Source organism: Pristiophorus japonicus, chromosome 4 (genome assembly GCF_044704955.1).
Source record: "Pristiophorus japonicus isolate sPriJap1 chromosome 4, sPriJap1.hap1, whole genome shotgun sequence".
Classification (NCBI taxonomy): domain Eukaryota; kingdom Metazoa; phylum Chordata; class Chondrichthyes; family Pristiophoridae; genus Pristiophorus; species Pristiophorus japonicus.
Genome location: NC_091980.1, coordinates 105,610,222 through 105,624,591, shown reverse-complemented (window position 1 = coordinate 105,624,591; position 14,370 = coordinate 105,610,222). Strand labels below are relative to the sequence as shown.

Below are 14,370 nucleotides of genomic sequence, written 5' to 3'. Positions count from 1 at the left end.
TCTCTTACCCCCCCCTCTCTCTCTCTCTCTCTCTTACCCCCCCTCTCTCTCTCTCTCTCTCTTACCCCCCTCTCTCTCTCTCTTTCCCCCCCTCTCTTTCTCTCTTTCCCCCCCTCTCTTTCTCTCTTTCCCCCCCTCTCTTTCCAACCCTCTCTCTCTCTCCCCCCCCTCTCTCTCTCTCTCTCTCTCTCTTTCTCCCTCCCCCCCACTTCTCTCTTTCTTCCCCCCCCTCCCCCCCGACCCAAACCGAACCTCCCCTCCCCGACCCAACCCAACGCCACCTACCTGTAAATCTGGTGCTGCGGACGGGCCCTGCCCGAAGTCTCGGGCCGGCCCATTCAGCCTTCGGTCCCGAAAGGACTGCCTGAAGCACTTTCACACAGGTAGGAAGATGGTTTATTTAATCTTTTCTTTGTTTATAAATGTTTATTCAGGTTGGATTTATTTGTATAATATTTGTATAAGTATAAATAAGGATTTATTATAGAATTTAATGACTTCCCTCCCCGCCCCCCCCACCTCGTTCTGGACGCCTAATTTGTAATCTGCGCCTGATTTTTTAATGTGTAGAACAGGTTTTTTCAGTTCTACAAAAATCTTCACTTGCTCCATTCTACTTTACGTTTTCACTGTGGAAACTTTCAAATCAGGCGTCAGTGGCCGGACACGCCCCCTCTTGAAGAAAAAATTCTGTTCCAAAGTAGAACTGTTCTACCTGACTACAACTGCAGAAAAAAAAAATGTGGAGAATTACGATTTCTAAGATAGTCCGTTCTCCACCAGTTGCTCCTAAAAATCAGGCGCAAATCATGTGGAAACGTGGGCCCATTATTCCATCAACCTCCTTCAGACTGGATATCCGCAATGCTCACTGCTTCAGTGCTCTCTCATTATAATGGGTATCTTGATCTCTTCTAATGGGTCAATGAAAGTCGTGTTTCTTCATTTCTCTGATGTCTAACCAACAGCTACCAACCATTCCCTTTCATGTCTCCACCCTTGGATGTTCTTCACATTAACTTTCTTGGACTCACCATTTCTTAGGACTTCAATTGTTGAAGCTTCCTCCAAAGACCTTGCTTTCCACTTTACCACCAAATACTGAATTGCTTCTCAACACTTTGTAACTTTTTCTACTGTCCAAGTTCATACCAAGACATGAATTTTACTAGCAATTCTGGAGAGGCTCTTAGAGCACCTATCTTGCACTCCTGGAGAGAAAACAAGAACGTAGTCACCAGATGGACAATCCATGTCTCGCATCTAACCGCTAACCTCATTCTTTCTTTCTCCCCACCAATATAATCTTTCTTGTCTTTCTCTATTTTATCAATACTATGGTCAACTCTCATCTGAACTTTGCTTTCTTGTTCCTTCTATTCCAAATATTGGAAGCTCCAAGCTCTTCCTCCTCCCTAAATCCACACCGAGTTGACTGTATGAGCCTCAAATTGAACACATTCTTCCCCAGCACCTCTGCCTACATTGGTGCACACAAAAGATTCTGTGATACAATCTGAAGAGTAGGAGAGTTCTAATGCTGTCCTAGCCAACGTTTATTCCTCAACCAACACCACTAAAATAGATTATCTGGTCAATGATCTCATTGCTCTTTGTTGTGTGCAAATTGGCTGCGGCATCTGCCGACATTACAACAGTGACTGCACTTCAAAATTACTTAATTGGCTGTGATGCGCTTGTGGAGTCCAGAGAACATGAAAGGAGTTATATAAATGCAAGTTCTTTCCTGGTAATTGAAACTAGATTTTTTTTGCTCAAAATCTTTGAATTATCCAGAATTACAATTTATACAATTTAGAAAAGAAACAATATTCTCTCCCAATTACGTGATTTTTTAAATAAGAGTAAGCTATAATAGTTCCTTCAATTCTCTCTATTAAATTTGATTTTTTTTCTTAGAAAAAGTGTACATGCCAAACAATATTGTCTGTAGCTAACTAAACAGTACTAACAGGATAAACTTCATACCTGTGCAGATTATTTTTGGAGGCAAGGAATACTATATAATACACAGGCAACTATATCACCGAGTTAAATAAATCCGGATACAAGATCACAAAGTCACAAACTAACGAAGTGATGCTAAAAAGTCATCTGTCCATTATTTTTCTCTTGCGACAGCCTCACTCAAGATAAACAGCGTATTGATAACTGAGGTACAATAGGCTCTGTGCGCCAAAGCAGTAATATAGGTTGATTGAGATAGCATTGATAAACTGCTTTAGCTTGTAACATTTGGTTCACAATGTCATTTTAGCCTCTTTAATGCACTGCTGCTTTGTAACATACTGCAGACTGTTTCCTAGAAATAATATACAAAAATTATTTCGCAATAATAACATTGCAATCGTCACAAGTCAAGGATGTGGAACATAACCACCACCATCATCATCAAGCACATGCTGCTGCTGGAAAATAAACCCCAGAACAGAGAAAATTCAACAAAATTGAAAGTACATAAAATAAGAGATCGATGACTTTTTAAAAAAATATATTTTTCCCACAAACATACACAATAAATAGGAAAAAAACACTGCAAATACTGGAAATCAACGAAAAATAAACAATGCTGGAAACACTCAGCAGGTCAGGCAGCATCTGTGGAGAAAAAAATAAGCTAATGTTTCAGGTATAACTCTTGTTAACAATAAACTGGCACCCTTCCTTAAATGCAAAGTTAGGTCCAAAGTTTCTTTATTTCTCATCTATTTTGCTACTTTATTGCAGACAGTAGCCTGAAATCAGCAGCAAACCACACAAAGTAACTCACACAGCTTACAGTGCCACAAGAGATATGGGCCTGCATTTCTTATAGCAACATAGGGCCCAAGTTTCCACACGATAAAAAACGGGCGCCCCTCCGAGCTGGGCGCCCGTTTTTCGCGCCTAAAAAAAAACTCGCAATTCTGGAGCATTCTGCAGCTCCTTGTCTGCCTGGCGCGGCGCCCAGGGGGGCGGTGCCTACACTCTCGCCGATTTTGTAAGTGGGAGGGGGCGGGTACTATTTAAATTAGTTTTTTTTCCTGCCGGCAACGCTGCGCGTGCGCGTTGGAGCATTCGCGCATGCTCAGTGTGAAAAAAACATTGGCACTCGGCCATTTTTGTAGTTCTTTGTAGCTGTTTAATTTTTGAACATTTTTTTAATAAAAGCACATTAGCACTTGCAGCCTTCTCACTGTCTCCTCCCCCCCTTCCCCCCTCCCCCGCGGAAACGAAACAGCTGTTTAATTCCCCCCCTCCCCTCCACGGGAACGAAACGGCTGTTTAATTCCCCCCCACCCCCCGCGGGAACGAACGCCTGCAGAATTCTCCGTGCCTGAAGCACTTTCACACAGGTAGGAAGATGGTTTATTTAATCTTTTCTTTGCTTATAAATGTTTATTCAGGTTGGATTTATTTGTATAATATTTGTAGAAGTATAAATAAGGATTTATTGTAGAATTTAATGAGTTCCCTTCCCCCCCGCCACCTCGTTCCGGACGCCTAATTTGTAACCTGCGCCTGATTTTTTAAATGTGTAGAACAGGTTTTTTCAGTTCTACAAAAATCTTCACTTGTTCCATTCTACTTTAGTTTGGAGTACGTTTTCACTGTGGAAACTTTGAAATCAGGCGTCAGTGGCCGGACACGCCCCCTTTTGAAGGAAAAATTCTGTTACAAAGTAGAACTGTTCTACCTGACCAGAACTGCAGAAAAAAAAATGTGAAGAATTGCGATTTCTAAGATAGCCCGTTCTCCACCAGTTGCTCCTAAAAATCAGGCGCAAATCATGTGGAAACTTGGGCCCATAATGTCATCTGTTGGAACCGAAGGTTGTCATGCCTTTTGGCTGCACTACCTGGGTGGTTGAACTGCTAACACCCGTGAAAGCTAGTAAAGCCTTTTCTAGCCTTCCTATTCTAGATTTTATCATGGGCTACTAGTGTTTGAGTTCCAACTTCCCATACCTCCAAGAGTGTCTATGTTTATCTTGGGAGCTTTCAGTAACATGGCTAGGAAGCAAACAGCAAATCATGTCTCATAACCATGTAGCTTTTAGCTGCTGGACTTATCCTATGCTTCTAGATGATCTCCAGTGTTTGAAAGCAGTAGAGCATCACAGCAGAACGAGCAAATAAACAAGTCATGTAGTTACATATCTGCGGTAGATATTCGACCGCCTAACTCAAGTGGACAAAATTACAAAACGATTTCAACTCTAAAAATTAAGCTCACCATTTGTAAATAACTTTGAAATAACTATTCTGCCTGTCCTTGAATTTCTTACCAAACTGACCAGTTCCTTCCGAGATTTTAAACTGCACCAGCCTCCAACCAGTCTTTTATAAGTGTTATTGCAATTTCCTGGATTTTGAATTTCCCACCACTCAAATTTAAAAAGGAACTATTAGTCATATACACAATGAATCAATCGTACAGCATTGTTAAAGTTTCAATTATTCACATCTGATAAAACTTGCCACACTATCAAAATAAGCTTGGTACAGAAACTTGAACTGCAGTTAAGCTTTTGATTGTTTATGTGTTTTAAAAGATTTAAACGAACAACCATTAAAATCAAAACTGGATTTAAAAAAAAACTCTTATCAAAAGCAGTTTAACTGAAAATAGTTAACAGGGTGATTTCTACAGTACAGGGAGCCAAAGATAGCATTGCTAAACTGCTCCTTGATGCATTGGATTTTAACATTCAAAACCATAATAGTCAATTAATGTATGCATGACCTGTCAAAAGCAGTTAGTTTCTGAGCAATCTCTAAAAAAATGATTAATTTTTCTTTTTAAAAAAAAAAAACCTGATGCTTATAATCTTATTGCATACAATTCCAAACAGTTTTTCAAATATGTTCAAAGGTGGGTGAGTCAAATTTTATAAATCATTCAATAAACATTTGGAGGGATTCAAACATGCAGTTTTTGTTTTGTTTTATAACTTACTAAATTCTAAGAAAAAATTCAATTAAACCAATCAAATGTGTTTAAAATTGAGAAACTGCTTAAAACACAATTGTTCATTCAAGAATTATTGAAGAACTTAATTATAACTTTATAAAAACTTTTAACAAACCACCTATTTTGTAATTTTCTAATATATTAACATTATCTGATATATGTAAGCATACTTACAAACTTCAGCAGGAATGTGTTCTCACGGAGTGCACCAATACAGCCAGCAAATCCGAGAATGAACATTACTCCACCCACTACAATAAACAACCAGACTGGATCAAACCCTCCCAGGTCTGTGATAGAGGAGATGTTGGAAAGTACACCCTGAAAACAGCATTGTATACCATTATCATTACTCAAAGTTACGCTAATCATCCTAACTAGTTTTGTATTATGCCCCTCAATTTCTCATTTCAAAAAAGCAATAAACACATTTATCCACAAACTACAAAAGAGCTGATATTAACAATTAAGGCTCACATATGAATATTGGTCACTCAGGTTAGATTCCAGTGAGCATGAAGTCAATAGCTACATGATAGCAGAGAGGGTAGGAGATAAGTGGCAAAAAAAAAATTCCAATAAAGTCCAATTATATTTCTTTATTGTTATTACTGTGTATGTGCATCCCCCACAACACTTCAATTATTTGAAAGTTAAGCCACCATTACAAGTTCACATATGGCACAAAAACATATTTAAAATGATCTATTTACTATCTATTAAATTCTGCACTTGGGCAAACGTTTCATCAAAAACTTGCACAAGAACCTTGTCCCTATGCTGAAATCAGAATGGTAGTGGATAACTGTGATAGCAATAGTAAGGTCCTTTTTAGTTATGTTAGCAGTCAGAGGACAATAAACGACTGCACTGGACCATTGAAGGATTCCTCAAGGCAAACTCAGGTGAACTCCCAAGGCATGGCAAAAGATTTTAAATGGATAATTTGTATCAGTCTTCACACCAATAAACTATGATTAATTATTAAAGAAATGTACAGTTGACACTGAAGTTGTAAATGACAAAGTGGATGGCAATGTAACCCCTGGAAACAGTAAGGTGTCTCAAAGCAGATTGAGTTGCTAGTTCTGACAGCATTCAACGAAGGATGCTCTAAGAAATAGTTCCCTATTTCTTAGGGATCCTCAATTATATATTTAACCACTTGCTAGAGTCAGGGATTGTTCCCATGGTCTGGAAGGAGGCTAATGTTCCAAAGAACAGCAAAGGGTCACAAAACAGTTAATAAGAGCTACAAAAAGGGAGTATGAAAAGAAACTTGCAAGAGATATCAAAATCAATACAAATAATTTTTACAATTACATTAGGAAAAAGAGTGTCGTCAGGAGCAATGTTGGTCCCCTAAAAGCTGAATGCGATATTGTCAATGATAATAAGGAAATGGTGGGCATGTTGAATAATAACTTTGTATCAGTATTTACACTTTGTATCAGTATTTACAGTAGAAGAGGATAGTATGTGGAAAATACCAAGAAAACAAATATCGAATCAGGAACAGGGACTCAATAAAATTAATGTAAGTAAAATAGCAGCAATGAAGAAAATATTGGCACTAAAGAGTGACAAATCCCCAGGATCAGATGGTTTCCATCCCAGGGTTTTAAAGGAAGTAGGTGAGCACATTGCGGATCCAAACTTATTTCGATTCAGGATCCATTTATTTAGATTGGAAAATTATGTATGTCACTCTGCTATTTAAGAATAGTGAGAGGGGGAAACCAGGGAATTATAGACCAGTTAGCCTAACCTCTGTTCTCAGGAAATTGCTAGAGTCTATAATTAAGGATAAGTCTGCATTAACATTCATAGACATTCCCATCTACTACTTTAGCCACCTCCTCAAAAATGTTCAGTTGATCAGAGAACCAGCATGTCAAACCTGATTGAATTTTTTGAAGAGGTGGCTAAAGTAGTAGACAGGGGAATGTCTATGGACGTTATTAATACAGACTTCCAGAAGGCATTTGATAAAGTCCCACACAAGAAACTATTAACTAAGGTAGAAGCCCATGGAATTGAGGACAAACTATTTGCCTGGTTAGGAAATGGCTGAGCGGCAGGAGAGTAGGGATAATGGGTAGGTACTCAAATTGACAGGATGTGACGAGTGGTGTCCTGCAGGGATTTGTGTTGGGGCCTCAACTATTCACAATATTTATTAACGATGTAGATGATGGCATAGAAAGTCAAATATCTAAATTTGCCAATGACACAAAGATATGTGGCACTGTAGGCAATGTAGATGAAAGCATAAAATTACAAAGGGATAGCGATAGATTAAGTGAATGGGCAGAACTGTGGCAAATGGATTTCAATGTAAGCAAATGTGAGGTCATCCACTTTAGACCTAAAAGGATAGAAAAGGGTACTTTCTAAATGGCAAAAAGCTAAATACAGTGGAGGTCCAAAGAGATTTGGGGATCCAAGTGCATAGATCATTAAAATGTCATGAACAGGTACAAAACATAATCAAAAAGGCTAATGAAATGCTGGCCTTTAAATCTAGAGGAAGGCCTACTCTTGCACCTATTGTCTATGGCCCCAAGTTTCCACACGTGGCAAAAAAGGCGCACCTCAGAGCTGGGTGCCTGTTTTTCGCGCTGAAAAAAAAGTGCGGTATTCTCGAGCTCCTTGGAGCTCGATGTCTGCTTGGCGCGGCGCACAGGAGGCGGAACCTACCACTCGCGCCGATTTTGTAAGTAGGAGGGGGCAGGTACAATTGAAATGAGGCTTCTTAGTGCCGGCAACCCTGCGCATGCGCGTTGGAGCGTTCGCGCAGTCTGAAGTATACATTGGCACTCGGCCATTTTTAAAAGTACTGCAGAAAAAGTGAAGATTTGTTTCTTGGACCCCTGCAAAGGCTTGTATTTTAATTTTCTTGATATTTCTGTGTGTGAGGGAGTGCTTTTAGCAGCACTGCTGAATAAATCACCTGCTGAAATCAGTGAGTTCAGCTTTTCACTGCTAAACTTGCAGAACCGGTGCCTGCAAATTAAGGAGTGTGTGTTTGGAGAAATAAAAGTGGCAATACAACTTTGCCATGGATCAACATCCACCAAGAACAAAGAATTTCTTGCATGAGGAAGCAAACCATTGCATAATATGTGGTGTTGACAATGCAGCACCCATTCTGCAAATTTAAATATAAAGATGTCGATGTGGCTGCCTCTCCCTGTCCAAATGGCCTCAGTCAGTCCCCCTCACAGCTCGAAGGCTGCTGCTGTTCTTTCTTCGGCTCCCGGCCAGTCACTGACGCCGCTGCAATCCCATGGCCGAATGGCCTCACGTTCGCTCCTGATTCTTCGGCTGCCTTCGAGCCACTGACGCCGCCCTATAAGCGTGGCCAAACGGCCTAAAGAATTTTAAATCTGCAGCTGCATGTGTCCTGTGTTCATTCTTCGGCTCCCGGCCAGCCACTGACGCCGCTGCAATCCCATGGCCGAATGGCCTCAAGTCTGTCCGGGTGCTGCATCTTCGCGGGGAATGAAGGCCTGCCTCAAGCACCGCAGCTCAGCTCGAAGGCTGCTTGCTGCCTGCCGCTGCCGTCGAGACAAGACACTGATGCCACACCCCGCCTCAAGCACTGCAGCTCAGCTCGAAGGCTGCTTGCTGCCGCTGCCGTCGAGACACTGACGCCACACCGCTGCCTGAAAGGCCTGCCTGAAGCACTTTCACACAAGTAGGAACATGATTTATTTAATCTTTTCTTTGCTTATAAATTTTTATTCAGGTTGGATTTATTTGTATAATATTTGTATAAGTATAACTAAGGATTGATTGTAGAATTTAATGACTTCCCTTCCCCCCCCTCACCTCGTTCCCTACGCCTAATTTGTAACCTGAGCCTGATTTTTTCAAGTGTAGACAAGGTTTTTTCAAGCGTACAAAAATCTTCACTTACTCCATTCTAAGTTAGTTTGGAGTACGTTTTCACTGTGGAAACTCTGAAATCAGGCGTCAGTGGCCAGACATGCCCCCTTTTGAAAAATAAATTCTGTTCCAAAGTGAAACTGTTCTACCTGACTAGAACTGCAGAAAACTAAATGTGGAGAATTCCGATTTCTAAGATACTCCGTTCTACACCAGTTGCTCCTAAAAATCAGGAGCAAATCATGTGGAAACTTGGGGCCTATGTTTCTATGAATGGAATACAAGGGGGTAGAAGTTATGCTGTACAAAGCCCTGGTAGGCCACACCTGGAGTACTGTGAGCAGTTTTGGGCACCACACCTTAGGGAAGGATACATTGGTCTTGGAGGGAGTGCAGCGTAGGTTTACCAGAATGCTGCCCGGACTTCAAAGGTTAAGTTACGAGGAGAGATTCCCTAGAATTTAAAAGGGTAAGGGGTGATCTGATCGAAATTTAAGATATTAAGGGGAATTCATAGGGTAGATAGAGGGAAACTATTTCCGCTGGTTGGTGATTCTAGGACTATGGGGCACAGTCTAAAAATTAGAGCCAAACCTTTCAGGAGTGAAATTAGGAAATACTTCTATACACAAAAGGTGGTAGCAGTTTGGAACTCTTCCACAAACGGCAATTGATGCTAGATGAATTGTTAATTTTAAATCAGAGATTGATAGCTTTTTGTTAACCAAAGGTATTAAGGGGTATGGCCAAATACAGGGCATATGGAGTTAGGTCGGAGATCAGCCATGATCTCATTAAATGGTACACCAGGCACAAGGGGTTGAATAGCCTACTCTTGTTCCTATTTTCGAAGAAGTCAGAACCAGGTAATTATAGGCCCATTAGCTTGACTTCAGTTATAGGAACGTTTCTTGAAGGGATGAAGAGATAATCTGTATGACCACCTGGACAGAGAAGGGATTATTAGAGACTCTCAACATGGCTTTTGGAAAAGAAGGTCTCCCCGACCTGGCTGAACATTTAAGGAAGTTGCCAGGTTGGTGGATGAAGCGAGCCCTGTTGGCATTGTATGCTTGGGTTTTCAAAAACCTTTTGACAATGCCCTTTTAAATTCTAGGGAATCTCTCCTCGTAACTTAACCTTTGAAGTCCGAGTAGCATTCTGGTAAACCTACGCTGCACTCCCTCCAAGACCAATGTATCCTTCCCTAAGGTGTGGTGCCCAAAACTGCTCACAGTACTCCAGGTGTGGTCTACCAGGGCTTTGTACAGCTGCAGCATAACTTCTACCCCCTTGTATTCCATTCATAGAAACATAGAAAATAGGTGCAGGAGTAGGCCTTCCTCTAGATTTAAAGGCCAGCATTTCATTAGCCTTTTTGATTATGTTTTGTACCTGTTCATGACATTTTAATGCTCTATGTACTTGGATCCCCAAGTCTCTTTGGACCTCCACTGTATTTAGCTTTTTGCCATTTAGAATTGGTTGTAGTCACATACACAGAAAATTGTTATTAATGGTAGTGGTTCTGCACGAGAACTTGCTGCTAATACAGTCCCGCAGGGATTGATGTTAGGAACGTTACTCCACATAATCTATATTAATAATCTGGATGAAGGCATTGAGGGAACTGTTTGCATGTTCATGGACAACAAAGATTTATATACTAGTGTTAAAAGCTTGGATGAGAAAAAAAACTGCGATCAATTCTAGATGCGATTTGGAAATGTGCCTGCATCTGGCAGATGATATATAATGTTGGTACGGCCAATGCCTGTCATGCAAACATCATGGAGGGCACCAAACTCAAGTCTGTTGAGCAGGAAAGAGACTTAAATATTGTACTGCAGGAGTCTTTAATGGTTCAGACAGGGGAAAGACTTGCATTTATATAGCGCCTTTTACGACCACCAGACGTCACAAAGCACTTTACAACCTATGAAGTACTTTTGGAGTGTAGTCACTCTTGTAATGTGGGAAATGCGGCAACCAACTTGCGCACAGCAAACACCCACAAACAGCAATGTAATAATGACCAGATAATCTGGGTTTTTGTGTTATGTTGAGGAGAGGCAGGACAGCAAGCAGGGAGGGGGGCAGAGCGCAGCGGGTGGGGGAGTGGGCAGAGGATCATGAATTTAGCACACGTTTAGTTTAAGGTATGCAAATATCTGTACAAATCAGATGAAATGTGGAAATGAGACATATTTGAGATAAACAATCAAAATTATTACATTCTAATTGCTCAATGTCAACTGAAGCAAAGTCTGGATTGGCACATGGTTCAAAATTAACTAATTATTAAAGAGATAGCTGTTTGCTTTAAAATTTTGACTTATGCGTACAAATTAACATTTTCTTAATTATAAAATTTTTAGTACTTTTCAAGGTACTGTATAACACAATACTATAGTATTCTTTGCTTTCTTTCAAAAATGACCCCATAGGGAACACTGAATAAAATATTCTGTACAGCCTAGATTCTATATCCTGATTATTTCTTCTTGCTCTTTACACTACTCAAGTGAAAATGCTTAACTAACATGAACTGAAGCCAATTTTATGTACTGCAACAAATTATGATTTCACCTTCCATCTGTGACAAATTTTTACAACAGATCATGTATTTTGTTTTCTAGAGAATAAACACACAAGTTATATAAATCAACTTCAAGTATATCAAGTACAAAGTCAATGTTTATACAAAATACCTTTTCAGCCCATGCCCAGAGGCCTATTCCTAGAAAAGCCGCTCCCAGCAACTGCAAAACAAAACAGGATACAAGAACACATTAGGTATGTATATGAACATCTGCTGCATATACGATAACAAACAATGAGTGTTATCATTCTGGAGAAGAGTTCTGAGCAAGAATGCCCAGCCTTTGGAGCTGTCACTCGGTACAGATGGCAAAACCAGTGAGTGAGTTACATGATTACACAATACTACAGATTATAGAGCATGTTATTCTTTGTACTTAAGATCACTACACTTCCAATTTTTAGCAATGTATCTAAGAAAAAAACTCCCCTCACACCAACGTTCCCTTTAAGCTGTGCTGCCGCACTGTGAACCTCCCACACAGCCGGTTTTTCAATGGGAAAAACTAGGCATAGGCCGCATAACCCCTTAAAGGGGCTGCACACCCGAAAGTAAATTAACGGGAACTTTGCTCACATGCCGCGCCACGCAACACCCCACCACCATTCCATGTTTCTTTTAAATGCTGGCCCCGAATTTGCGCTTGCCATCATTACTGTGTAAAACTGACAGCAACTTCTGGTGTCCGCACATGCGCAGTTAAATGCGGAAATCCGGAAGTTGCTGTCAGTGATACCCTGCTCCTCCACAGTACATTGTTGCAGTCTTTGCAGATGCAATCAACACAGAATCAGTGAAATTACATGAACTTAAAACTTTTTCCGCACTATTCTCGCTGTAAGAACCACTGAAAATGTTAAGTCATGTTGAATAAGATGTAATTGAGTTTTTAAATAGCGTATTAAGTCATAAATGCTGAACAGCCTCTCTGGCCCCGAAAAACTAGTTTTATAAGTCTGAGTGCTGTTCCCTCCAATCCATGATCCCCTATAGATGGCACCAGATTGAAAGTCACATCACAATAGCAGAAATTGGCACGCTAGAGCCCGCTAAATCGTTGTAGGCAGCTTTCTTCGAGGTCAGAGGCGAGTGCTGTCCTTTCGCCACTGACCACAAAATTCTCTGATAAAGGCCCAGTATTCATGAACTGGAAATGTCACTTCCCAGCTTCTGGTAAAAACTGTGGAAATGTATTTTTATCTAAGCTGTACCACACGGTATTTTTGTGCCCTTTTTAAATATAAAACAAAATGGAGTCCTGGTCCTTCCAGAAATTTCTGCAAAACGCAGTCGGCTTGCATAAACAGCTAAACCTGGCTTGAAATGGCTGATAGCCACCAGACAGCTAGGAGACAAGTCCTGCTGAAGACAAGTACTACCCATGGTGCTCTCCTATTGTCTATACGACACCAGTTCCACTTCACCCCACCCTTTTTGAAGTACTCAAACCACCAGCCATTATCTCTTATGTCAGGACCTTATCCATTTGATGCAAAAAGATAACTGACCAGGAAACTGGACCATCCTGACACAATGCAAGGCAGGTAATAGCTCATTACCACACTCTCATCGAGTAATGGCCGGCTGGCCAACTAATAACACTGACAAAAGGAAATATCTGGAAACCATGTCAGGACAAGGATGTAGTAATTAACTCTTTGTCTGTATTCACTGACTGCGAGACAGAGCCAATACACAGGGAGAGGCCATAACTTGGGTTTTACTGTATAAATATCTCGTGAAATTGTACCATTACGAAGGTGTTCACTTAGCCATTGACTAAGTGTGACCTTTTCCCTTGCGAGCAAGTAAATTAAAGAAACTTCTGCCGGAGCTGAAGGTGTCTTGAGTCATTTATCGGAGGTCGAGATTTCAGCAAAACCTGCCCTTTCTCTTCAGTCAGCCAGTCAGCCTTATGCTCTGCTATATTTTCCATCAGCCAATGGGGTGCACCATTGGTTTTCCCAGTCAATTGTTCGAAAAGGAAATGGCCAAAAAAGTGAAAGGTTTTGAAATTGAACTTTCAGAATCCATTGAGAATTAGAGTGGATCTTTTGCTGCTACGTTTGCCTACATTACAACATCGATCACATTTCAGAAGAACTTCATTGGCTTTGAAGGGTTTTGGGGCACATTGAGGGGTTTTGAGGCATATTGTGGACACAAACGGCACAATGTAAATGCAAGTTCTTTCTTCTCTCTTTCCATCTCGAGTATGGAACTTTAGGCATGGGTGACAAAAGACTAAAGGATGTGATCCAGTGTGGGACAAATAATGAGTGAACAATAAACACCTTGCAAGTACTTTACCCCTCATACCAATGACGCACTATGTCTCGCCTGAAATGAGAAAAAAAGGATAGAAATCGAAAATGACAGAGGCAAAAGGAAGAGGAGATAAGAGTGAATATGACAGGAACAGGTGAGAGTCACTCCGTTGACTCACACTCATCATTCACTGTGAGCAACATTACAACAGCACTTCTAAAAAAAAAAATGTTGCTACTTGATTGTCATGCGGACAGCAGATGATCAGCTCAGCTTGTCTATACAATTTGATCAGATATGTATATCATGTGATTTAATCAAAAGTGATATTGCAATTTATGTTAATGGCAGGTACTTGGAAATATCGTATCGATATACAATGCTTCTTTTTAAATTAATATAAAAAAGTTACAAAAAAGTATCAACGGTAAGTTACCAAAACGAAGACCATTTACTAAGCATGCAGGACCCGAGCATGCCTGGTTTTTAATCTTAGTCCTAATATTTTGACACGTTAGAATTGGTCTCCAGAATAGAACCATTTGCTTTCTACTGGGTGAAAAGTTAACAACAGCAATTGCACTAGAGTGAACAGTACGCAGCATTTATCCAAGATTAAAGTGAGCACTGCAGTA

The 14,370-nt window shown here is 40.5% G+C and overlaps 1 protein-coding gene across 3 annotated transcripts in view; it reads right to left on the bottom strand.

Annotated features, from left to right (window-relative positions):
• The window catches only part of tspan17 (tetraspanin 17), a 73,534-nt gene that overhangs the window by 37,113 nt on the left and 22,051 nt on the right, over positions 1-14,370 (bottom strand). For all 3 annotated transcript variants that reach the window (XM_070878484.1, XM_070878483.1, XM_070878485.1), the window contains exons 2-3: positions 11,577-11,627; positions 5,149-5,295 (exon numbers count right to left, since the gene is read on the bottom strand). In XM_070878484.1, the coding sequence (XP_070734585.1) occupies positions 5,149-5,295; positions 11,577-11,627 (198 nt within the window). The remainder of the gene's footprint in view (positions 1-5,148; positions 5,296-11,576; positions 11,628-14,370) is intronic.